Source organism: Somniosus microcephalus, chromosome 16, assembly GCF_052327205.1.
Source record: "Somniosus microcephalus isolate GS21.2 chromosome 16, FLI_Smic_1.0, whole genome shotgun sequence".
Lineage (NCBI taxonomy): Eukaryota > Metazoa > Chordata > Chondrichthyes > Squaliformes > Somniosidae > Somniosus > Somniosus microcephalus.
Window position 1 is genome coordinate 93,979,714 of NC_141002.1, and position 25,603 is coordinate 94,005,316.

A 25,603-nucleotide genomic window follows, 5' to 3' on the forward strand; every position below is an offset into this window, starting at 1 on the left:
AACCCTTCACTAAAGAGATGTGCACCAATTACCACAAGTTTATATTTAGTGAAGTCATGTCGTAGCAGAATTTAAATCTTGACAAATGTGTATCTACAGGACAGAACCTCAAGAATATAATGTAGAGACAACAAAGATACCAGTCTTAGAGATCACCTAGTTTTTAAGAGCCATGGTGTGGAGATGCCAGAGTTGGACTGGGGTGGACAAATGTAAGAAGTCACACAACACCAGGTTATAGTCCAACAGCTTTATTTGGTGTTGGACTATAACCTGGTGTTGTGTGACTTCTTAAAAACTAATGTAAGAGATCACCTAGTTTTTACTATGTGCATTGAAGGATTAAAAAGTATTTCGTGTTAGAAAATAGAACCTGGAGGCTTGCTCTTGGTAGTAATTGTAAGACATGTTGCCGTCTTGTCTTTTCCCTTTAAGGGTACATTCATGGAATAGCCTCATGCTTAAAACGTCATTTCTGTACTTTTCCAATTGTGTTTCTGTAGGCTGGAGCCCCGATGCCAGATATTCAGAACATTTCCTTTCTGAAGCAAAGTTGCTGCATTGGAATGGAAGATTTAAACCCTGGGATTATCCCACTGCACACATGGAATTATGGGAAAGGTGGTATCTTCCCGATCCAACAGGACGGTTTAGACTGGTGCGACCCAACAATTAAGTCCTGTAGCATGAGCAGAATTTTCAATTCGTCTCCAAATTAAGTGTGCTTATTGGCATGCTGCGGTTTAAATAATCCACTATCTACGTTTATGTCTTGCTCTTGTGAATTAAATGGTAGCAGGACTTACTGTGATAGAAAGGCAAATTAGGAGTTAGCTGATTAAAAAGATAATGAATTAAATATTATTCAGCGAGAACATTTTTACATCAGAAATTAAAATGTAGTCTTGCACAATAACACCCTCCACTGCTTTCAGTGGAACAAGATTGTTTGGTTATGTTTTGGTATAATACAGACCAGTTTGCCAAATTGAATTCCAAGTAGATACAGTATTTTTGTATAAGTACTTAATTTTTTTTTATTAATGAATGCAAAGGAAGTCTTCATAATTGCTTTTCTATACTTTGAGGTAAACTTGAAAAATAATTATAAATCAGTTTTAAACCAGAACAATGAGGAATAGCCTTAAAATTAGAGCCAAGCCGTTCAGGGGTGATGTCAGGAAGTACAGTACTTATTCACACAAAGTGGAAATCTGGAACTCTTCCCAAGAAAGCTGATGAATGAAGCTGGGAGTGAATTGAAAATTTCAAAACTGAGATTGATAAAGTATTAAGGGATATGGAACCAAAGCGGGTAAATGGAGTTAAGATACAGATTAGCCGTGACCTAACGGAATGGCAGAACAAGCTCGAGGGGCTACCTCCTCTTCCTAGGAGTATGGTAGCACTAAACTAGTAAAGTGGAGGTCGTGAGTTCAGATCTTAACTATAGCAAATTGTGAAACGGAATTCAAGAATTACAGTAATTTGTGGGCTAGCATCAATGTTCCCTCTAATTTCTTTTCCCTGCGCGCGCGGCCCCTTTAAATTTACTGCGTGGCTGTGCATGCCCGGTATCTTCTCCAGCGTCACCAGCTTAGGGGGAACATTGGTCATTTTGTTTCCTGATGCAAGCCATTAAAGCTGCTGCTTTTGTCAGTGAAAATCAACCAGTTCACAAATGCCTTTCAGGGAAGGGAATCTGCCACCTCGACTTAGTCTGGCCTACGGGAGACTCCAATCCCACAGTATGTGGTTGACCCTTATTGCGCTCAGAAAATGTCTAGCAAGCCACAGAGTTCAGGGAAACCAGGGATGGGCAATATATGCAGCCTTGCTAGTGATGCCCATATATTGAGAACAAATTCCAAAAAAAGTTCGAATAGTTTAGGGTAAGATGAATCTTCTGTTCCAGAACAAGTGGAAGATCGGGTTTTGAAAAGCAAAACTGCAAAATTAGCAGCTTCCCCCCCCCCCCTCAAAGTGAGTCCCAAGAAAGCAGGATAAGCCTATTCCCAACAATCGCAGCATAACCTAGATGCTAAACCCAATTGTAGTCTGACTGAACTTGCTGACGGCACATAGAAAGAGAAAACAGTATACAGAGCACGCAACAACAGAGTCACAAAAGGCTTTAGATTTGTCGGAATAGATATATGGCAAACTGATAAATGTAAAATATCAGAGGTCAAAGAAAACAAAGGACGGCAAGTGCACAATACAAGAAAAACAAGGCACCCCTCGAATTCCACTGCAACCCATTTTTCCCTTTTTTTACATTAGTATTAAGGTCAGTACCAATGTTCCCTTTAAGATGCACGGCCGTGCAGAAATGGGAAAGGTCCCGCGCAGGCCGCTCACTGCCGTCTCCACTGTAAATACCCCGCATGCGCGGAAATTTAAAGGGACCGCGCACTAAAAGAAACAGGCCGCACAGAACAAAGCTGGTGGCCTGGTCAGTACTCCCTGGCAGTACCAAGCTCCAAATAAACCACGAGAGTCTGGTGTGGAAAATCAGAATTGTTTACCGCCTGCCCTCTGGTGTATGAAGCATAATAAAGAAATATAGAAAATGATCTCATGTGTGTGTGGCACAGTCTCAGCAATAAGTGAAGTCACTTTATTCAGCTGGTTTTGCTTTCAGTTTTATTGCGAAAACCAATCCCTGCGGAGCAAGCATGAACCATCCCGCGTAGCTTGAAGTTGTGCAGAAACACCAGTGCCACCTTCGTAATATCAGACTTAGCCAAGATGTATTCAAAGATTTACACAGGTAAAGGAACGGTTACATTTCTAACGTAAAATGCAAACGAAAGACACCAAGTAAAAAGAATTCATTGTAATCTTTATTGAGTTTTTTTTTGCCAGATTTTAGAACCATCCCTCTCTTGCAAAGAGGACTGAGCACCAAATTTACAAGTAGTAAACAATATTAACATTTAAAAAAGTTTCCAGTAGCTGTCCATTCACTTCAAGTCAGAGTACATTTACTTGTATATATTCCCACAGGAACATTTTACATACTAGATCATGGACATGCAATGTTCCCTCGAATTTTTATTTTAGGTGCACGGTCCCTTTAAATTTGCTGCGGGGCCATGCAGGCGCGGTATCTTTTCCAGTGTTTCAGCTGGTGACCGGCCTGCGTGGGACCTTGCGATCGCTGTGTGGCCGCGCAGTTTAGGGGGGGGGGGAAGCGTTGATGACTTCTGTGTAACCTGAAAACGTCCCGTGCAACAGCTTTAAGTCACTAACGACAGACAGTCTTACAAAATCTTTGCTGAACACTCACGCAGGTTAGTTACAATAGTTTCTTTAAACGAACCCTTAAGGCATTTATAAAGTGTGATGTCACAGTTGAGTGAAGTTTTACTTAAAAACAGTAAGCCCCGATTTTAACAGGGGAGAGAGGGGCGAGCGGACGCGAGGCCCAAGCCAGTTAGACGCCCAGGCTAGGCCAGAATCCGGCATCAATGACTTCACGCTGACGGGCAAGCACGGCAGCAGACTCGCAGGAGTGATCCCAGTCAGTCAGGTAAGTAGTGATTGGGGGAGGGTTGAGTGGACAATTGGAGGCAAACCCGAGGATCACTCTTGTTGCTCCTGGCCCACAAGGAAACGTGTAAAAATAAAGTTGTCTCTTTGTCCCTCCTGCTCCTTTGCACCCGATGCTCGTGGCGAGGCCAGCACCGGATGCAGCTGTCTAGAGCAAAAGTGTAGTTGGGGTCTGAATGACATCCGACCCTGACTTTTGAATTTCAGCGAGGCCCTCTAGCTGGCCGGAACACACTTGTTAAAATGGCGAGCGGCGCGAGGATTGGCCCAATAAGTTGCTGCAAGGGTTTGCACCCTCTTGCACTCCCCGTTCTCGTTGGGTGTGGGGGTTAAAACCAGGGCTAGTGAGCTACATTTCCCTCGACCTAAGCACTTAAGTAAAAGTCCACAGAAAGAACTGCATTTGTTTCTACTTATTCAAAATTGAATCAGAAAACAAAACCAAAAAAAATAATTGTTGCTCAAGTTTAGTTTGATGGGGAAACTGCTTTGAAATTCATGTGTGAGCCAGAATTGGGAAAGTTCCATTTAATTTCCACACAATTTTCAGTGGAAAGCCATCTTTAATAGTTCATACAAAAATATTAAAACCTCAAAACACTGAAGGCAACTGTACTGTTGCTCACAGATTTTTAACCAGAATGAAAAGATTTGCCAGAGAGCTTCTGATTCTCTGGCTCCTCTTCCGTGCACTATTGTCAACTTTGCAAACTACAGTCTACTCATGATCGTGCAAAGTCGTTTTTTTTGCAAGAAAAAAAATCCTAATTTGAACTAAGCAATGTAGGTAAAGTAACAGCACAAAGTGGGAATTTATTGCTAAAATGTGAATCATTGGATAATTTAAATTAAGCAACTTTGAACCGAGAGTAGACTGTATTCAAATAGTGTTGAAGAACATCTATTCAATTGTAAAACATGATTAGTTATGCACCTATTATTTTACAACACTGTAGCACCCTTCTTATTCCTTAATAAGACATAACAAAAAGATGTTTAATGGAACTTTTATTTTCTCTGGAGAAGTGACACACCCCCCACCCCCACCGCAAAATGAACTTAAAATGAAGAATTGAAACTGTTCTGATCTTACGTTGAATTTGCATAAACAGCAAATGGACACCTGGACCCGTATTCATTGTATATTCTTTTTAAATATGCACCCTTTGGTCTAATATTAAACTTAAAATTAAAGTGGTTCGCTGAACAGATCTGAAATTGAAACTGCTATTGATAGAACTTCAACATGTGCACATATCCTGAAAAATACAAATGTTGCAAAAGCTCCAAATAAGCAAGTCCCTAAACAGCACCATTTTAATTCAGTTTAAAAGGTTACACTATGATTTTTTTGAACTCCCACCACTACTTTGACCGAGGTTCTACCCTCTGTAAAACTGAGGTCATCCAAAACCCTCAGATCACTGCGCTCCTCCAATTCTGGCCTCTTGCGCATCCCCGATTTTAATCGCTCCACCGTCGGTGGCCGTGCCTTCAGCTCTGGAATCCCTCCCTAAACCTCTCCATTTCTGAATGTCCAACAGCCCTACAATTTAAATACTTGAGCAAAAGAGAATGTGTACTAGTAAGAAACCCCAAGTTGTATTAAAAGGAATAAAATGAGCATCTGACCATATTAAATAGAAAACTTAATTTTTCCTTTAAACTATCTCTCCTATAAATATTTTGGGCAAGGTTTCATTCTAAAAGTTTAAGAGTTCAGCTTTCTGACCTTTACTACATCATTACGCTTACACATAATTCAAAGTTAAAACATTAGGGGGAAAAAAATGTTATCCCAAAACCTCTTCAGTTCAAAAACTGAGGTACAGTACTTTTAAGACTGCATTAAAACTGCAGTAACATGAAGTTCTGCAAACCTGTCAATTCATTATGTGCCGTTTCCTTCTTGAGACTGTGTGCAGTAATTGTTGATTGAAGGAATCTGATCGGCAAATGACTGGGTCATCCACTGACCGTCAGGAACTTGGCAAAAGCTCGAGTCCACGTTGAACTCAGAGTTGCTGGTTGCTGCTACAAAACACATTTAGTCAAAGTTACTTGGTGTTATTTTCTAAATTAAACCCAGAAAATAATCCATAAATGTAACTAGAATAAGCACACTGCTTAGACAAATAGAAGACTGTAATCAAAAATACTGCACCAAAGTTGAAAATGAAAAATCAAGATGAAAGCATTTAACATTTTAATGATAAAACTTTTGTACATTGAAGTTGGCAAAAGTTAGAGTACCACATATCATGTTTCAAGACAAACATCAGGAAACCATCTAGAGTTATCATGGAATTTACTGTACTAAGTTTTGTATTAGATTGTCAATCACAAATTACCATAGGAACATAGTAATTGCTCAACAAAAAAAGACCATGGTCCCTCTAGCTCACCTTCTACCATCCTGCATGATACAACGATAATTGAGTTGGCGACGAATCATTGCAATTAATCGGTCAATTAGTCCAAAACAGACACAAAAATGACACAAGGAGAACCACAGTGGAGGGCAGCTTTGGGAACCATAGATCTAAAGTCACATTTTTCCTCCCACGCACACTACACTTACCACGTCTCAAATTACTCACGTACTGTATCCCAAAATGTTATTTGCTGAAAGAAATCTATCGAATTTGGATTTGAATGAATCAATATTAACTACTGCCACTGTCTCCCTAGGGAGCCTGTTCCATAGATTGACCACTCGCTCACTGAAATATCGTTTCCATAGATTAGCTTTGAATTTACCCCCCTTCGAGCGCAGGCCGTGTCCTCTGGTTCTACAGTTCTGGACAAGGTGAAATAGCCTGTCATGATTAACATTATCTAATTACCCTACTCCCTTCCAATGAAAACGTTCCTGTACTTTTTAAAACAATGCAGACCATAGTGCAAAATGTATACGGTATCATACATCATTCCCATCAGGTTCATATTAGGTGATCTTAGTTGACCATTACATGGATTTAATGGTGCATCTTAATCCTCTGTAGGTTGTTTATATGGGTGTCACTGAATTCTGTCCCTCCCACCCCCCCAAATGATACCAGTTGTTGCACACAGCTGTAAACCAACTCGCATTTAAAAAGAGAGTAGACTGGAACACTTTCAAAATATGACTAGTTCAACAGTTCATAATGCAACAGTTCATAATTCCTAGTTTTTAAACAGCACAATTGGTCCTTTTGCAGTTCCTGCTTCTAAATAACTGGTACGTCACAGGATTGCTCCTTCCATTCCTGTTCAGCTATTTTCTACAGAGACGAATGGACCCTGGGGAGGGAGCTAAAAGGGCATGAATACAAAGATCTGCCAGGATCATAGGCTGACACCAAGTGTGGTTTAGGAATGACAACGAAGGTAGAATCTCTGTCTCCAAGAACAGTCATTTGATACAACATACGCAATACCCAACCTTTTATATAAAGTACAAATTGTTTGTGATGCTGTGAAGAGGGTAGCAAGCTTCCTTCATTGACTCTTGAATTACATTAGTAACAAATTAACACAGTATTGATTTAATATCCTAAGATTTACAAGATTGTCAAAAATCCACATATAGTAGTTTCCTGCAGAAAATTTGACATTCAGTACATAGTCGACAGATTACACCAATATAAACTGTGAAAACCCGAGTGGATTGGATCGCCGTGGAAATCAGTTTGAACTTTACCTGGTTCAGTCGTAGCAAAATTGCACTGCCCATTGCTTTCAGCGGATTTTTCAATATATGTTCCTCCATAAGCAGCTTCGTAACCGGGGTCATACTTTTCCTCTTTAACCGCCATTTTCTTGGCTTCCACTAGAGGGAGAATTAGAACATTACCGAGTTTCTTTTAAAGATCATTAAAAAAAAATAGTACCAATTCGGAGATGGTTCAATGAACTACTCCAGCTTGCGGCCAAACCAAGAACTCAACCATTCAGGACAAATACAATGGGAAGGCTGGGATTCAGCTCATGCCCAATGAATGGGAATCCAACATGCCAACACTACAGTGAACACACTGATACCAACTGGATATTAACATTCATTTCTACAGAACCGGGATAGAAAGTAAAAATGCCTACAGTTACAATAACGTAATTCTGTCCCTCAGTGCGTTGCAGGTTTGATTATTTGGGTGCGCTCTGCCTTTGTGAGCCATTGGCGAGCATCTTTGTTTGACAGCTGTCCTTCCTATACTATGTATCAATGAAATAACCACTTCTGTCTGTACTCTTCGGCTAAGAAAAACATTGGAGCCAGCTTTACCTAATTAAGATCCTTTTGTTACTGAAGGGAAAAAAGGCGAGCAGGATTGGAGTGTTTAAATTTATAGTTTAGGGCTTATATTACTGTCACTAATTAAATATGAAGCCAGTGATTTAAAATTGAAGAGCAGATGGGGTCCCTAATCATATTAGTTCAGCTCATGGATTTAAGCTGTTGATGGTTGCATCAATGTAAACAGGAGGTTCCCTGTAATCTGAAAGAGCTGACTGATTGCTCCTCGTCAACTACTCGTTACATTTGGCAAAACTAGTCTGTCCAGATACAGTGAGTGGACAATAAGGGTGGGGATTAATACTGTATTTGGTATGAATCCTGCATTACATAATGTATTTATGCATACATCAGTGGGTAGCATTGTGAATATGAATGAAATATTCTTTAAATTTGCCTGAAAAACAGAATGCAAGGGAATTCGGATGTTAAAAGCTAAAGTTTAAAACAGTTCAAAACCTGTTTATTAAAGCTCATGTGAAGCGCCTTGGGATGTTGTACTACATTAAAGGCGCTGTATAACTTTGAATTCCCTATTTGAGGGATATGGAATTATCTAGAAGCTGTTACACAATGGCAAAACTGATTGAATTCCGTGTTAGTAACCAGGTATCTTTTAAAACTAGATTTAAAAGTCCTTACATTTTACCAGTTTTTTGAGGATGTGACTGGTAAAATAGATAAGGGAGAACCAGTAGATGTGGTGTATTTGGACTTTCAGAAGGCTTTCGATAAGGTCCTGCATAAGAGGTTAGCGTGTAAAGTTAAAGCACATGGGATTGGGGGCAAGGTATTGGCTTGGATAGAGAACTGGTTGGCAGACAGAAAGCAAAGAGTTGGAATAAATGGGTCTTTTCCCAAGGGGCAGGCAGTGACTAGTGGGGTACCGCAGGAATCGGTCCTTGGACCCCAGCTATTCACAATATATATTAAATGATCTAGACAAGGGAACTAGATGTAATATCTCCAAGTTTGCAGACAACACAAAGCTGGGTGGGCGTGTGTGCTGTGAGGAGGATGCCGAGAAACTCCAGGATGATTTGGACAGGTTGGGTGATTGGGCAGAAGCATGGCAGATGCAATATAACGTGGGTAAATGCGAGGTTATCCACTTTGGTGTCAAAAACAGGAAGGCAGATTATCTGAATGGCAATAGATTGGGAGAAGGGAAAGTGCAACGAGACCTGGGTGTCCTTGTGCACCAGTCGCTGAAGGTAAGCATGCAGGTGCAGCAGGCGGTTAAGAAGGCAAATGGTATGTTGGCCTTTGTAGCAAAAGGGTTTGAGTACAGGAACAAGGATGTCTTGCTACAGTTGTACAGGGCCTTGGTGAGACCACATCTTGAGTATTGTGTGCAGTTTTGGTTGCCTTATCTGAGGATGGATGTTCTTGCCATGGAAGGAGTTCAGAGAAGATTCACCAGGCTGATACCTGGGATGGCAGGAATGAGGTATGAGGAGAGATTGGGTCGATTGGGCTTATACTCGCTGGAGTTTAGAAGAATGAGAGGGGATCTCATTGAAACTTATAAAATTCTGACAGGACTGGACAGACTAGATGCAGGAAGGATATTCCCGATGGTCAGGGAGTCCAGAACCAGGGGTCACAGTCTAAGGATAAGGGGTAAGCCATTTAGGACAGAAATGAGGAGGAATTTCTTCACCCAGAGAGTGGTGAACCTGTGGAATTCGCTACCACAGAAGGCAGTTGAGGCCAATTCATTAAATATATTCAAGAAGGAGTTGGATATATTTCTTAAGGCTAAAGGGATCAAGGGATATGGGGAGAAAGCAGGGACAGGGACAGGGTACTGAATTTGGATGATCAGCCATGATCGCATTGAATGGCGGAGCAGGCTCGAGGGGCCGAATGGCCTACTCCTGCTCCTTTCTTCTATGCTTCTAACTGACCGATTGCAGGAGTTTATTGCATACTGTACTTCTCATAAGTGCCAAGTTTTGTACTTCATATTTCTATTTAGCTGTAAATAAATGTTAGTTCCTTTAGATGAGTGTTTTGCAATCTAGTGTGTGAGAGTATGATTGATCCAAGCATGTTACTCCCAGTAACAAAATTCCATAGGATAGTTGGTAGATAGGGGAGGTTTTAAGACTAAATCTTAAAAGAAATCAAGTTATAGACATTGGGCCACTTCCTACATCTGAAGGAGATTGTTTGAATTACAAATGCAGGCTACTTACCTTGAGCTTTTTGCAAGTCAAACGAGTATTCAACTTCCGTGACCTCTGGAGCACTTTTAGTGCCTTTCAAGTGGTTTCGTAGTTCCTTTAGTTTGATATAATAATGTACCTTGTCCTGAGCCCGAGGAAACTGTGCACACCTTGCACTGGAAGAAGGCATGACATAAACCACCTTAAAAATAAAGTTACAACCTTGACAGAAAACCTCACCATGGGAAAGGAAGTGGTAAAACAGCAAATGGGAAGGAATGATGAGATTAAGATGCAAAAATACAGGATGGAGAACTCACGGCAAATGAAAGGGCCGAGAGTACAGAACCTAAGGCAATTGGAAGGGTTGGGGAAATTTAGTTCAGATATAGATAGGGCACTTTGTAGGGAGAAGGAGGAACGCCAAGCTTGTTCTGTGCTTCAAAATGACTGAAGTGGAGGATAGAATGGAACAGGTAGATTTTGAAAGGTGCTATTTTGAGTGGGGAGGAGGCAAAAGGAATTGGAGAAGAATGTTTTGGGAGAGCAAGGCCAAAGAAACGATCTAGAACTCTGGAGGACAATTGAAGCAGGATTTAATCTTACCAACCTATTACTAGCTAGGATAAACTGGTGGGTCACCACGTTGGAAACAGTGCTGTGAAAAGAAACAACGGTGATTCCAAGATCACTGGGCTGTGAGACACCCAAGCTTATTTTCTTCAGCAAACTGAAGATTGACTACAGGAAAATTCAAGTTCCAATGATGGAAACAGATTCTTTTGAATTAAAATCAGGAAGCTGGGCTATGCTTTTAAATTGAAATTGAAATGTGAATCTGGAAGAACTGCTGAAAACAAATGCCAACTTCTAGAAACACTTGCCATCTAATGGAGTAAATACAAAAAGGGAAAATGGGCAGATTTTCACCTCAAAATAAAAAAAGGGGGGGGGGGGGGGGGGAGGGGAGAGAAGAAGGGTTTTCCAACAGAAGAACTGAGCATTATGTACTTCAGAATTTTATATGTATAAAATAAGTGAATCCAGTTAAGGTGCTTACTGTTTCTCCTTCAGGGATCTTGTGTGGCTGCTGCCCAAATTCCAATTTCTTGACCTTAACACCAAATACTTCTTTGCTAAAAATTTCATAGATGCCTGTAATAAATGGTAAGCAAGGTCAGATTTTCCAAACTCACCAAGTCAACAAGTCAGATTCCCCTCGTCAGTTTCTAAAGCATCAACTCTTTTCAATGGAACCCCTCTCCTATTGGTCATCATCAATTCTGCCGATGATTATTTTTGCATAAGTTGTCTTCCATACACATCACTTCCTCTTTATACCAATTAAGTATGTGCAGAATCAGCGAAATGAGGAGGAGAGTCTTTCTAGGTATTTTATGAAATAACTTACATTTAAGCAATAAGTTCATATTTTGTGGGGAACTGGGCAGTACCAGTGGCTTTTCACCCGAGGCTTGGCCTTAAATTCAGCCCAAACTGATGGGACGGGATGAAATGATGCAGTGCCCTCTTCCGAGGTTGGGACAGAGGGAGCTTTACTCTATCTCGCTGTGCTTTACATGACCTGGGAGTGTTTGATGTTGACAATGGGTATCATTCCCCAGCACTAATGCCCCTCAACTTGCAGCAACCAAAAAAAAATCATTTTAAACATCAAGTTTAGTCAGGGAGCCAAAATTAATTTGATTTTAGCATTTCACACACGTACTTACATTTTCCATTAAAAACGGCAATCCGTGGCTTAAATTTCTGCAGTTTTTGTAGAAGTATTTTTCCTCCTTCCCGGATCTCTTTACTGGAATGCAAAGAGTTTTTAAATTCAAATTTTCTTTCCAAACAAAACCAAAAATTAGAATTTTAATTCACATTCATTAATCACCTTTTGAGATCCTTGCTTCCTGGAGTAGTTCTCTCCACCATGTTGGTGAAACCGATTCCATATTTCTCTGGTAAAGTAGTATCATCCACATGATTTAAAGGCTTATCGATAAGACCGGACAAAAACAAGCACTTCCCTACAGAAGAAAGACGCATGTGTGAAAGTTTGAATATATAGCACGAGTCATAACAAAATAAACTAGTTTTAGATAATAAAAACTTAGAAAGCTAGATATTCCACTTCTGAAACACCAGACAGTGAAAACATTAATACAAAAACAAAATACTGCGGATGCTAGAGATCTGAAATACAGGAAACTGGTTTATCTGGAGGTTGTACGTCCGGAGTACTCGATCTAACAGCAAAAATCAGGAGCCGTTTTCTGTAAGTTTTTTTTAGATCTCGTTCTTTTTTCCCCCCAGTCAGCCACTGCAAGGTCGTAGCTATAGCAACAGCTTCAGCTACAGACGCTTGCAGCTGCAGCCGACTCTTTAGAAGCTGTTGCTAAGCAACAGTGTTTGTTGTCAGATAACGGAGATGAAAACCTCCGTATGCTTCAACAGTAACTTTGTATGTCCGGCAGTTTTGATAGATCGGCAACACGCCCGTCCCGTCGGTGCCGGATATCACAAAGTTTCCTGTAAAACAGAAAATGCTGGAAATACTCAGCAGGTCAGGCAGCATCTGTGGAGAGAGAAACAGATTTAACGTTTCAGGTCGATGACCTTTCATCAGAACTGGAAAAAGTTAGAGATGTAACAGTTTTTACAAACAGAAATCCCGTCGGAGTGATGAGTTTCACCCCAACAATCATCAGAACATCCAAAAGATTTAACATCCAATAGGAATTCTGTATATACAAGAACTTACAAAAATGATTTCCCGGTCCCGGGTAATGATGTCCTTTGTATGCTGCCATCAGCCCTGGGTTAATTCCAATCTATAACAAACAGCAGACTCAGTTTAGATTGGAAAGGAAATTACAACCAGTAGGCCATGACAAATAAAATATATCTAGCCAAAAGACTTGGTAATTGTGCTTTCCCAACTCTAGCAGAACTTGTTGATGACAGTATGGACACAGTAAGTATACATACCTTTCTCTACCACTGCGTCCACTCCCCCTCCCGCCCTAGATATTGCAGTCACACTGGTGCTAGGCATCCTCTGGTGCCTTGCAGAAGTGGCCAATACTCATGGGTCAGCCTTGACATTGAGGGTAAGCAATATATTCCACCATGGGAGCATCACCGCATCCCAATCCTGCCCTCACTGAGTACTTCCAGCAGTGAGAAGCGGGAAGCCAAGCAGGTTTCCATTTTGCAATGTATTCTGCACAGGGGACATATCACATTGGAGACGGCTGCAGTTTTTCCTTAAACAAAGGTTTTCCATGGAATTTTGGCCCAAAATATTTAAATAAAGTTCAAGATGTGATATATTATTCAAGACACTAACAAAAAATTCAATTATGCTCTTTTTTGATAGCAGAATAGAAGCTACCGAAATTTGGCTGAAATCTCCCACTCAAAACAGCTATATTCTACGGGCCAGTAGAGAGGAATAGTCTGGATTCAGCAAGTCAAACCATCAAAATACAAGAGCAACAAACAGTTATTGTTTCTAACACAAATTTTATAACTTATTTTCATATCATTCTCCATCCAAGCATCTCTCTATATTCTTGAACGAGGTGCATAAAAATGATGCGGGTCAGTTTGCCCTCCAAACCTTCCTTGGGGAACGACGTCAACTCCAGATTTCCTGGCTACTCAACTATTTTGATTTTAAAAGTTTAAGAACCAACATTCTGTGGAGGGAATTATAGCCTAAAAATGCAGTCAAAGACTATTCCAATGTCAGAAGCCATGGTAAATATAGCCACAGTACTCCTCCTGCACCAGCATTCTTGTTTTAAAACTCAATTTTCTCCTCACTTGTAGAATTTGCTTTGCTTCAGGGGAGAGCAGGGTAGTTGCTCCCTCCTCTCTACCACTGCTACTGTAGAAGCAACTGCCTGAGTGATGGTCCATTGTGATTTATGCTCTGACCTTCCATTAGAGCGAGGAAGCACGTGGCCTTTCTTTGGTACGTACGAGATCAGGAACTTGCCATATGAAAAACTCCAGCTGCCGTTCCATAATTGACAGGTTTTAGATTGGTCGATTATACAAGGCAAGCATACGAAAGGTTTCCTGCTGTCTCCTGTGGATCTTTATCATCATATATAACATCTTGGATCTTTCCAGCAAGATTTTAGTCTAATGTTTAAATGCTTGTTGTTACGGGGTAAGGCCACAAAACTGGCTGGGCAGAATTAAATCATTTGAGCTCATTTTAAACCGTCTCAGCATGGAAATAGAAAAGGATATTAAAGGTCTGGTCCAAACTACATGGTACAGGAGCTATTCTCTTGTTGCCAGTATTTTTTTTAATTTTTTTTTTATAAAAGACTACTTTTAAAGCTCTACCTTTAACTGATAAAAATAATAAAGTTTTCCCATTCCACCTGGGAATTTAAAAGCAGCAGCGGATGAACCCCATTCCCTGGTAGCATGTTAAGCTGTGTCTGTTGACTTAAAAGCACCAGGCTTGGCCGATCTCGCTAAGTAAGTAAAGAGGAATGAATGCTAGCCGGTAGACTCAACAGAGAAACAACTCGGTTTAGTCAGCACGGCTTCCTAAATCTTGTTAAATATTTTAGTTAGGAGAGTCGTTGAGGCATTAGAAATTTGAATAGACTTTGGATTTAAAAACAAATACTGAACATTGATTGACAAAAGATGACCAGCACCCCTAAGTGGCAATCGAGGAATCTGCAGCAATGCAAGTCTAAAAATGTCAGGCAAATGTACCTAATTAAATACACCGGTTATATTTCCCACACTGCTACAGCTATTCACCCTGTAAAAGCAACCAAGCCAGTTCCACTTTTCAACTATCTACAGGAAACTCTCGATTTACCGGCACCTAAATAACCGGAAATCTCTGTTAACCGGCAAAATTCAGGAGTAGGTTCAGGTAAGTTTTACTTCATATTAGTGGCCGTTCCTGGATCTGTGGCTGTGTAACCGGGGTTCCTGCACCTGTTGCTATGCAACAGGGACGCCTGGATCTGTGGCCGGGGTTCCCGCACCTGTTGCTATGCAACAGGGACGCCTGGATCTGTGGCCGTGTACGGAGCTCTCGTACCTTTTACTATACCTCTCCGTAATCCGGACTTTTTGATAAACCGGCACCACACCAGTCCCATCGGTGCCGGATAAAAAAGAGTTTCCTGTAATGTCACACATTAACAAATTGACTCCATACATTGAATTAACATAACAGGTTACTTTTTGCCTGGTAATCAGTTTAGGATTGTAATTCAGATTGCAAATGAAAACAAGAGTTACTTTTCTGTGATTACATTATCCAGAAGAGTGAGTTTCCCAAGACGACACATAGAATGATACAACACAGGAGGCCGCCATTCGGCCCATCACACCTGTGCAGACTCTTTGACTATCCAATTAGTCTCCACATAGCCCATCAATTTTTTCCTTTTCAAGTATTTATCCAATTCTCTTTTGAAAGTTATTATTGAATCTGTTTCCACCACCCTTTCAGGCAGGACAGGCAGGAAGGAAGGGGAGGTGGGGTGGCTATGTTAATAAAGGAAGGAATCACTGTAATACAGAGAAATGATATTGGGTCAAAGGATCAGGATAATGAAACAGTTTGGGTGGAGATAAGGAATAATAAGGGGAAAAAAACACTAGTGGGTGTAGTATATAGGCCTCCGAACAGTCGCAACTCGGTTGGACGGAGTATCAATCAGGAAATAGTTGAGGCTTGTAATAAGGGAACATCTATAATTATGGGGGATTTTAACTATCATATAAATTGGACGAATCAAATTGGGCTGGGCTGCCTTGAGGATGAGTTCATTGAGTGTATTAGGGATGGGTTTCTTGAGCAGTATGTAACTGAACCAACCAGGGGGCAAGCAACCTTAGATCTGGTCCTGTGTAACGAGACAGGATTAATTAAAAATGTCCTAGTAAAGGATCCCCTTGGAATGAGTGACCATAACATGGTTGAATTCCATATTCAGTTAGAGGGTGAGGAGGCTGTATCTCAAACAAGCGTGCTAAGCTTGAATAAAGGAGACTATGAAGGTATGAGAGCGGAATTGAGTAAAGTGGATTGGGAAAATAGGTTAAAGGATAAGACGATACATGATCAGTGGTGTACATTTAAGGAGTTATTTTACAAATTCCAAAAAAAGTATATTCCACTGAGAAAAAAAGGGTGTAAAAGAAAAGACAGCCATCCGTGGCTAAGTAAAGAAATTAAGGATAGTATTCGACTAAAAACAAGGGCATATAAGGTAGCCAAATCTAGTGGGAGGATAGAGGATTGGGAAAACTTTAAAAGACAGCAAAAAATAACAAAAAGATTGATTAAGAAAGGGAAGATACATTATGAAAGTAAATTAGCAAAAAATATAAAGACAGATAGTAAGAGTTTTTATAGTTATATAAAAAGAAAAAGGGTGGCTAAAGTAAATGTTGGTCCCTTAGAGGATGAGACCGGGAAATTAATGGTGGGAAATATGGAGATGGCAAAAACACTGAATGAATATTTTACATCAGTCTTTACAGTAGAGGACACCAAGAATATCCCAACACTTGACAAGCAGGGGGCTATAGGGGGGGGGGAGGAGCTAAATACAATTAAAATCACTAAGGAAGTAGTACTTGGTAAAATAATGGGACTCAAGGCGGATAAATCGCCTGGACCTGATGGCTTACATCCCAGGGTTTTGAGGGAAGTGGCGGTAGGGATTGTGGATGCATTGGTAATAATCTTCCAAAACTCCCTGGACTCAGCAAAGGTCCCGGCAGACTGGAAAACTGCTAATGTAACACCCTTATTTAAAAAGGGCAGTAGACAGAAGGCTGGAAACTATAGACCGGTTAGCCTAACATCTGTGGTAGGTAAAATTTTGGAGTCCATTATTAAGGAGACAGTAACAGGACATTTGGATAATCATAATTTAATAAGACAAAGTCAGCATGGTTTTATGAAGGGGAAGTCATGTTTGACAAATTTGCTGGAGTTCTTTGAGGAAGTAACATATAGGGTGGATAAAGGTGAACCAGTGGACGTAGTGTATTTAGACTTCCAAAAGGCATTTGACAAGGTGCCACACAAAAGATTATTGCTTAAGATAAAAAATCACAGGATTGGGGGTAATATTCTGGCATGGATAGAGGATTGGCTATCTAACAGAAGGCAGAGAGTTGGGATAAATGGTTCATATTCAGACTGGCAATCAGTAACCAGTGGTGTTCCGCAGGGGTCAGTGCTGGGTCCCCAACTCTTTACAATCTATATTAACGATTTGGAGGAGGGGACCGAGTGTAACACGTCAAAGTTTGCAGATGATACTAAGATGGGAGGGAAAGTAGTGAGTGAGGAGGACATAAAAAACCTGCAAGGGGACATAGACAGGCTAAGTAAGTGGGCAGAGATTTGGCAGATGGAATACAATACTGGAAAGTGTGAGGTTATGCACTTTGGCAGGAAAAATCGTAGAGCAAGTTATTATCTTAATGGCAAGAAACTTGAAAGTACTGAAGTACAAAGGGATCTGGGGGTCCTGGTGCACGAAACTCAAAAGGTTAGTATGCAGGTGCAGCAAGTGATTTAAGAAGGCCAATGGAATGTTGGCTTTCATTGCTAGGGGGATAGAATATAAAAATAGGGAGGTATTGCTTCAGTTGTACAAGGTATTGGTGAGACCGCACCTGGAATACTGCATACAGTTTTGGTGTCCATACTTAAGAAAGGACATACTTGCTCTCGAGTCGGTACAAAGAAGGTTCACTCGATTAATCCCGGGGATGAGGGGATGGACATATGAGGAGAGGTTGAGTAGATTGGGACTCTACTCATTGGAGTTCAGAAGAATGAGAGGCGATCTTATTGAAACATATAAGATTATGAAGGGGTTGGATCGGGTGGATGCAGGGAGGATGTTCCAGATGATGGGTGAAACTAGAACTAGGGGGCATAGTCTTAGAATAAGGGGCTGCTCTTTCAAAACTGAGATGAGGAGGAACTACTTCACTCAGAGGGTGGTAGGTCCATGGAATATGCTGCCCCAAAAAGCTGTCGAAGCTACATCATTACATAAATTTAAAACAGAAATAGACAGTTTCCTAGTAGAAAAGGGAATTAAGGGTTACGGGGAGCGGGCAGGAATTTGGACATGAGTCTAGGTTCGGATAGGTCATGGCCCTGTGGGTAGCGGAGCGGGCCCAGGGGCCGTGTAGCCTGATCCTGCTCCTGTTTTCGTGTGCCTAATGCGGTTAGATTCAGGAGATAGTCCTGTCATAGTGGATTGGCGGTTAGGATCAGATCAGCCATGATCTTATTGAATGGCGGAGCAGGCTCGAGGGGCCAATTGGCCTACTCCTGCTCCTATTTCTTATGTTCTTATGCAGCGCATTCCAGATCACAACAACGCGCTGCATAAAACATATTTCATGTCACCTCTGGTTCTTTTGCCAAATACCTTCAATCTGTGTCCTCTGGTTACTGACCCTTCTGGCACTGGAAACAGTTTCTCCTTATTTACTCTCTCAAATCCCTTCAAGATTTTGAACACCTCTATCAAATCTCCCCTTAACCTTCTCTGCTCTAAGGAGAACAACCACCAGTTTCTCTAGACTCTCCATGTAACTGAAGTCTTTCATCCCTGGTACCCTCTGGACACTCGGTAAGGCCTTGATATCCTTCCTAAAGTGTGGCGCATAGAATGTCACAATACTCCATCTGGGGCCTAACCAGTGTTTATAAAGGTTTCGCATAACTTCCGTGCTTTGTACTTTAGGCTTCTTTTATAAAGTCAAGGACCTCCTCTGCCTTTTTAACAGCCTTCGCAACTTGTCCTGCCACCTTCAAAGACTTGTGTAAGTACACCCTCAGGACTTTCCGTTCCTGCACCCCCTTTCAAATTGTACCATTTCGTTTATATTGCATCGTCTCATTCTTCCTACCAAAATGAATCACTTCACACTTCTGTGTTAAATTTCATCTGCCACGTGTCTGCCCGTCTATGTCCTTTTGAAGTCTGTTACTATCCCCCTCACTTTTTACAGGAAACTTTGGTTTGTCCTGAGGTTGTATGTCCGGAAACCTCGATCTAACGGCAGAAATCAGCAGCCGTTTTGTTAGGTTTTTCTTCTTTTTTTTCTTCTCCTAGCATTTTTTTTAAACAGTCAGTCTCTGGAAAGCCTCTCTGAAGCTGTTGCTAAGCTACAGTGTTTGTTGTCAGATACGGAGATAAAAACCTCCGTATCCTTCAACATTAGCGCTGGTCTGTCCGGAAGTTTTCATAGATCGGTATCATGCCGGTCCCGTCGGTGCCGGATATCGCGAAGTTTCCTGTACTGCATTTCCGAGTTTCATGTCATCTGCAAACTTTGAAACTATGCCCTGTGCTGTGTAATCCTACGTATACCCAAGTCCAAGCCATGAATGTATATCAAAAAGAGCAGTGGTCCCAACACTGACCCCTGGGGGAACACCACTGCAACCATTCAGCACTACTCTCTCTGCTTTCTGTCCCTTAGCCAATTACATATCCATGCAGGCACTGCCCCTTTAATTCTAAGGACTTCATCTTTGCTAACAAGTCTATTATGTGGTACTTTATCAAACTCCTTTTGAAAGTCCATCTACACATCAACCACACTACCCTCATCCACCCTCTCCGTTACTTTATCAAAGAACTCAAACAAGTAAGCAAACATGATTTGTCTTTAACAAATGCATGTTGACTTTTATTTATTAACCCATACTTTTCAAGAGCCAATTAATTTTGTCCCGGATTAATGTCTCAAAGTTCCCCGCCACCAATGTTTTGCTGATTGGCCTGTAATTGCTGGATTTATCCCTCTTCCCTTTTTGAGCAGGGGTGTAACATTTGCAATCCTCCAGTCCTCTGGCACCACTCCCATATCTAAGGAGGATTGGTAGATTGCAGCCAGAGCCTCTTCTATTTTCACCCTTACTTCCCACAGCAACCTAGGATGCATCCTATCTGGATCGGGTGACTTGTCTCCCTTGAGCGCTGCCAACCTTAAGTAGCTCCTCCTTATCTATTTTTTATCCTATCCAATGTCTCTACCACCTCCTCCTTTACTGTGACATTAGCAGCATCCTCTTCTTTACTGAAGACAGATGCAAAGTACTCATTTAGTACCTCAGCTGCCATATAAAAGATCTCCTTTTTGGTCCCTAATCAGCCCCACCCTTCCTTTGACTATCCTTACTATTTATATGTTTATGAAAGACTTGTGGGTTCCCTTTTGTGTCACACCTGTGTATCATATACCAATTATTTAGCAATGATTTAAAAAAAAACCTTGAACTATGAAAAGAAAGGGGGGGTATTAACTCACCAATAAATCAGTAGGAGACAATGAAATTCTGTTAATTTGAACATATGAACAAGTAGCCATTTCCAGCCCAAAATGACTGAATTTATTGCAGTAACTTATGGCAGTGATCCAGCAGTAGTTCCAAGGCCTCCTCACAATTTGACACCTCACAGGCTGCTGATTCTCAAAAATGGGATATTCTACTCGTCACCTGACTAGTATTATGGGTAATTGCATGACAGCACTGGCTCAGGGTAACCTTTCCCTCCCCCATGAAAGGGAGACTGCAAAAGCCATCCTGAAGCTCAGCTGCCTTGCTAAGATACACACAAACACATCTGCCTGCACCGTTCACATTCTGGTCATGTCGCTTTCGTGCTCAAATTTTTAGCAGCTCAAGAGGCGAGCTGTTAATCTTTTCCTTTGGAAACTTTACTTGTTCAAAATAAAGACAGTGGTCATGACCTTGAATAATCTTCCGCCCATTGCAATTAGGCCAAATCAAATTTGTAAAAATAAGGACTTACGATCACAATGTCTAAACCGTAGGTCAATATATCCGGTAAGGTTTTTGTCATGAGCTCGGCTTCACTTGTCCCATTGAATCGATCGATTTTTCTTTTCACAGTTTTAAAAGCAGCCGTGATTTTTTCCTGTTTCCCCCCTGATTTCCCATCTGTTTTGCCTCGTTTGGTGCCTGCTCCCTCAGCCTTCTTTTTCTGCGGTCCTGGAGGTCTTCCCCTTTTACGTTTTGGAGCTGCTGAAAAAACACAGCAACACCGAATCCTGACTTGCTCATACTTTTTTTTTTTGCCTGCAGTTAACCATCAAGCACCACTGCATCAGCAAAGAAGATTTCTTCCGGAGCTCAAATCACCAACTTTGACAAGTCTTAGGAAGGTCAGCACAGACACAAACCTAGACTAAAGCTTCAGTAAAGTTATTAAGTACTTTCAAAGTACTCAAATGTCACTAGAGTAATGTCTACTTAAGATAAATTTTGATACAAAAAAGATATAAAAAATGAAAAATCAATTGTAATTCAAGTTTCTGGCCACACATCTTCCTGCGAGGAAGTCCGCTACATGCCAGTGACGCAAAAATTACACTGACAACTTACAAGGCTGGCCGAGAACCCTCTTCCCACTCACAGAAGGAACAAAATGGTGGCACTGTATAGCAACCAGGACATCACCTACGTATGATTGCCTCTGGTAGAAAAGGGAATCTTGAGGAGAGTCTCCATACTGTTGGGAGGCGCCTCGTTTATATTAGTACCAGAGTCAGAATTGCTGCTAGTAGCAGCATTAACAAATGCAATGTTGCAAGTCATTATCTATAATCTGTGAAACACTATTTTTTAAAAAAGTTTGCGCAGTGACACGCTACACCACACTGTTATCACCTCAAATGATGAGCATAGCATCAGGGATGAAACAGAGGTGAATTAACTCTCAAGCTGAGTCAGTTTACAGATGAATTATCCTGCTGGATGACGCAGAGTTCCTCAATTTATGGTATAAAACAAAAAAAAGTCCATAAATGGCTGGGGCTGGGGGAAGAAACGAACACATCTAATTCAACAGTTTCTGATGCTTACAGAAGTGCAGCCTAAATACAACAGCAACATTACTGTAACAGGGTATTACATGATTGACAAGAGGAAATTATTACACAGTACTGATACTGAAAAGATAGAGCCTGACATATTTGTAATACACTTTTTTCTATCACTTTACAGAACGTTATTCTCTCCCAAAAACTCATTGTTATTTGCATTATAGCTTTCCCTCCACCTGCCAAGGTGGATTTAGTATTTGCTTAGGTTTGCAGTTGCACAAAATGCATTTTTCACACGTAACACTTGTCAAAAGATGCTGAAGCAACATAAATAACTACATTAGTGATGTAACAAATTGCGATAAAAATGAAGAAATCCGATGATGTGAACTTCACTGGGTCTGGGGACCACAGTCTGAAATGTTATGGTCAGCTCTAATCAAGCACATGTGCATATACAAGTGCTGGAAGCTGATATTTTGAGAGTTGATTGTGAGGAAGTTCCTAAAATGAATGAAATGTAAGAGAGCTGGATTAAGTGTCATCTCACACTAACTTTTAATTCGCTCTCAGGGTGTGGGCAACACAATTATTGCCCATTCCTAGGTTCCTCATGAAGGTTGTGATGGGCATCCTTGGAATTGTTTTATAACTTGATGAATTGCTGAGCCACTTCAGAGAGCCCACAATGTAGCTGTGGGACTGAAGTCACAGGTAGCCCAGACAAGCTCCTTCGACAAGTTGGATTTTTGTTTTGACAATTTGGCAGACTTCATGCTCCCTTTTTTTTTTCCTGGTACCAGCCCACAAATTGAATCCATGGAGGGATTGCTGCTGCCCATATTCTAACTTGCACCAAGTCCCGCTCTCCCATCACCCCTGTGCTCGCTGACCTACATTAGCTCTCGGTCCTGCAACATCTTGATTTTAAATTCTCATCCTTGTGTTCAATTCCCCTCCCTATCTCTGTAACCTCCTCCAGCCTTTCGAGATCGCCTCTAATGCACTCCTCTAATTCTGCCCGCTTGAGCACCCCCGATTTTAATTCGCTTGACCACTGGCGGCTGTGCCTTCAGCTGCCAAGGGCCTAAGCTCTGGAATTCCCTCCCTAAACCTCTCCGCCTCTCTCCCCTCCCCTCAAGAGGCTCCTTAAAACCTACCTCTTTGACCAAGCTTTTGGTCACTTGTCTCAATATCTCCTTATGTGGCTCGGTGTCAGATTTTGTTTGGTAACGCTCCTAGAATGATACAGCACAGAAACAGGCCATTCAGCCCATTGTGCCTGCTCTTTGAAAGAGCTGTCCAAATAGTCCCAGTGCCCTGCTCTTTCTCCATAGCCCTGCAAATGTTTCCCTTCAGTATCTATCTGTACAAAATATACAAATATACATGTGCAAAATTAACAGGGCATGAGTGATAGTAGAAATTAAGGATTTTTTGTCACTGAGTAGTGGATATTTGGGATAGAGGCAGTTAACGCTATGTGGATTGACCTAAAAAAAAAAGGATAAATATGTGGTTAAGAAAGAACTTTCTTCATACACTGAAGACTGGGGTTTTGATGAATGCCCGCTATAGACTTGAATGGCAACCAATAGAAATATTAGTGTACTGGGTGCTCCAATTATATCCTGTGATGAAGTGCCTTGGGACGTTTTACAGTTAAAGGCGCTATATAAATGCTAGATGTTGATCTGAACTGAAGAACTCTAGATTGCTTGTATGGTACCATAACCAGGTCACTACCCTACCCTGTACTGACAGAAACTTAGAGTCAACAGAAAAAAGCTACAAGTTATCTTGTCGGCCAGCGGCTCAGTGGGTAGCACCCTCACCTCAGAAGGTTGTGGGTTCAAGTCCCACTCCAGAGACTTGAGCACAAAAATCTAGACTGACATATCAGAGCAGCGCTGAGGGAGTTGCTGCACTGTCGGAGGTGCCGTCTTTCGGATGAGACATTAAACCCCGAGGCCCCGTCTGCTCTCTCGGGTGGACGTAAAAGATCCCATGGCATTATTTTGAAGAAAAGCAGGGTGTCCTGGCCAATATTTATCCCTCAATCAACATCACTGAAACAGATGATCTGGTCATTATTACATTGCTGCCTGTGGGAGCTTGCTGTGCGCAAATTGGCTGCCACGTTTCTTACATTACAACAGTGGCCACACTTCAAAAGTACTTCATTGGCTGTAAAGCGCTTTGGGACGTCCTGAGGTTGTGAAAGGCGCGATAGAAATTTTTAATAAAGGCTTATTCTAGGCGGAGTTTTTTGTGTTCTTGTTCTGTGGTCAGACTTTCACAATTTAAAACACTTTTCTATTTGTAAAGCTGGAGACTCTTACCCTGCCCGGCCTCTGGCGCCGGGAGCGGGGCTGCGGCCTCCTCCATGCCGAGGTGATCGGGCCCGGCCGCGGGGTAACAGTAGGCCGGCTGGAGAGCGGGGGGCTGCTGGGCCGAGCCGCTGCACCTGGAGAGAGAGAGAGAGAGAGAAGGGAGTCGGTCAGAGCGCCGGGGGAGGGAGAGAGAGGGAAAGGCCGGGGAGCCGGGCCTGGAAATACTCACCAATCCTGGAAATACTCGGGCGGCAGCATCGGGCCCGGAGCCGGCGGCGGTGCTTCCATGATCGCCGGCGGGAGGAGCTGGAAACCGATCGGAGCTTCCTGCGGGACCGGCCGCGCTCGGGTTACTGGCGAGCGGGGGGCGCCGGGCCTCGGGTTCCGGTTCTGATGCGTGGTGCCGGGCCGCGGGTTCTGGTTCTGAAGCTTGGTGCCGGGCCGCGGGTTCTGGTCCTGATGCCGGGCTCTCCTCAGGTGCCGGGTCGCGGGTTCTTGTTCTGGTGCCGGGCTCTCCTCAGGGCCGCGGGTTCTGGTTCTGAAGCCGGGTGCTGGTCCTGATGCCGGGCTCTCCTCAGGTGCCAGGTGCCGGGCCTCGGGTTCTGGTGCCGGGCTCTCCTCAGGGCCGCGGGTTCTGAAGCCTGGTGCCGGGCCGCGGGTTCTGGTCCTGATGCCGGGCTCTCCTCAAGGCCGCGGGTTCTGGTTCTGAGGCCGGGTGCTGGGCCACGGGTTCTGGTCCTGATGCCGGGCTCTCCTCAGGGCCGCGGATTCTGGTGCTGAAGCCTGGTGCCGGGCCGCGGGTTCTGGTCCTGATGTCGGGCTCTCCTCAGGTGCCGGGCCGCGGGTTCTGGTCCTGATGCCGGGCTCTCCTCAGGGCCGCGGATTCTGGTGCTGAAGCCTGGTGCCGGGCCGCGGGTTCTGGTCCTGATGCCGGGCTCTCCTCAGGTGCCGGGCCGCGGGTTCTGGTCCTGATGCCGGGCTCTCCTCAGGTGCCGGGCCGCGGGTTCTGGTCCTGATGCCGGGCTCTGGTCCTGATGCCGGGCTCTCCTCAGGTGCCGGGCCGCGGGTTCTGGTCCTGATGCCGGGCTCTCCTCAGGTGCCGGGCCGCGGGTTCTGGTCCTGATGCCGGGCTCTCCTCAGGTGCCGGACCGCGGGTTCTGGTCCTGATGCCGGGCTCTCCTCAGGCCTCCGCGCCACCGAACAAAGGGGCCGCCCACCCACTGTGGCAGGGGCGGCCCGACTCCACCAATTCCCCTCACCACAGACCGGGGGGGGGAGGAGGAATAACTGGAGTAGGCTAGATCCCAAAGATTAAACACCAACCCGCACTAAAATGAATGCAATCCAGTGCAACTCCCTAATTAATACCC

At 42.8% G+C, this 25,603-nt stretch overlaps 2 protein-coding genes across 4 annotated transcripts in view; one reads left to right on the forward strand and one right to left on the reverse strand.

Annotated features, from left to right (window-relative positions):
* Window positions 1-4,683, forward strand: part of LOC147106392 (glycosyltransferase 8 domain-containing protein 2-like) — a 54,640-nt gene extending 49,957 nt beyond the window's left edge. Inside the window, exon 10 of the mRNA XM_086009458.1 lies at window positions 504-4,683. Coding sequence (XP_085865584.1) covers window positions 504-676 — 173 coding nt within the window. The 3' untranslated portion in view covers window positions 677-4,683. The remainder of the gene's footprint in view (window positions 1-503) is intronic.
* Window positions 2,829-25,559, reverse strand: LOC147106393 (G/T mismatch-specific thymine DNA glycosylase-like). Of its 3 annotated transcripts, none has more exons than XM_086009457.1 (10): window positions 24,463-25,559; window positions 24,243-24,367; window positions 20,868-21,100; window positions 12,776-12,845; window positions 11,906-12,041; window positions 11,739-11,821; window positions 11,066-11,160; window positions 10,036-10,207; window positions 7,241-7,369; window positions 2,829-5,586 (listed from the first exon to the last, which is right to left on the reverse strand). In XM_086009457.1, the coding sequence occupies exons 1-10, from the start codon at window positions 24,519-24,521 to the stop codon at window positions 5,447-5,449; spliced, it is 1,242 nt and encodes a 413-aa protein (XP_085865583.1). In that variant the 5' UTR covers window positions 24,522-25,559; the 3' UTR covers window positions 2,829-5,446. The 3 variants fall into 3 exon arrangements, with proteins under 3 accessions (XP_085865583.1, XP_085865582.1, XP_085865581.1); XM_086009456.1 differs by having other exon boundaries at window positions 2,829-5,589; window positions 20,868-21,097; window positions 24,463-25,536; XM_086009455.1 differs by having other exon boundaries at window positions 2,829-5,589; window positions 24,463-25,532.
* Window positions 25,560-25,603: the final 44 nt, after the last annotated feature.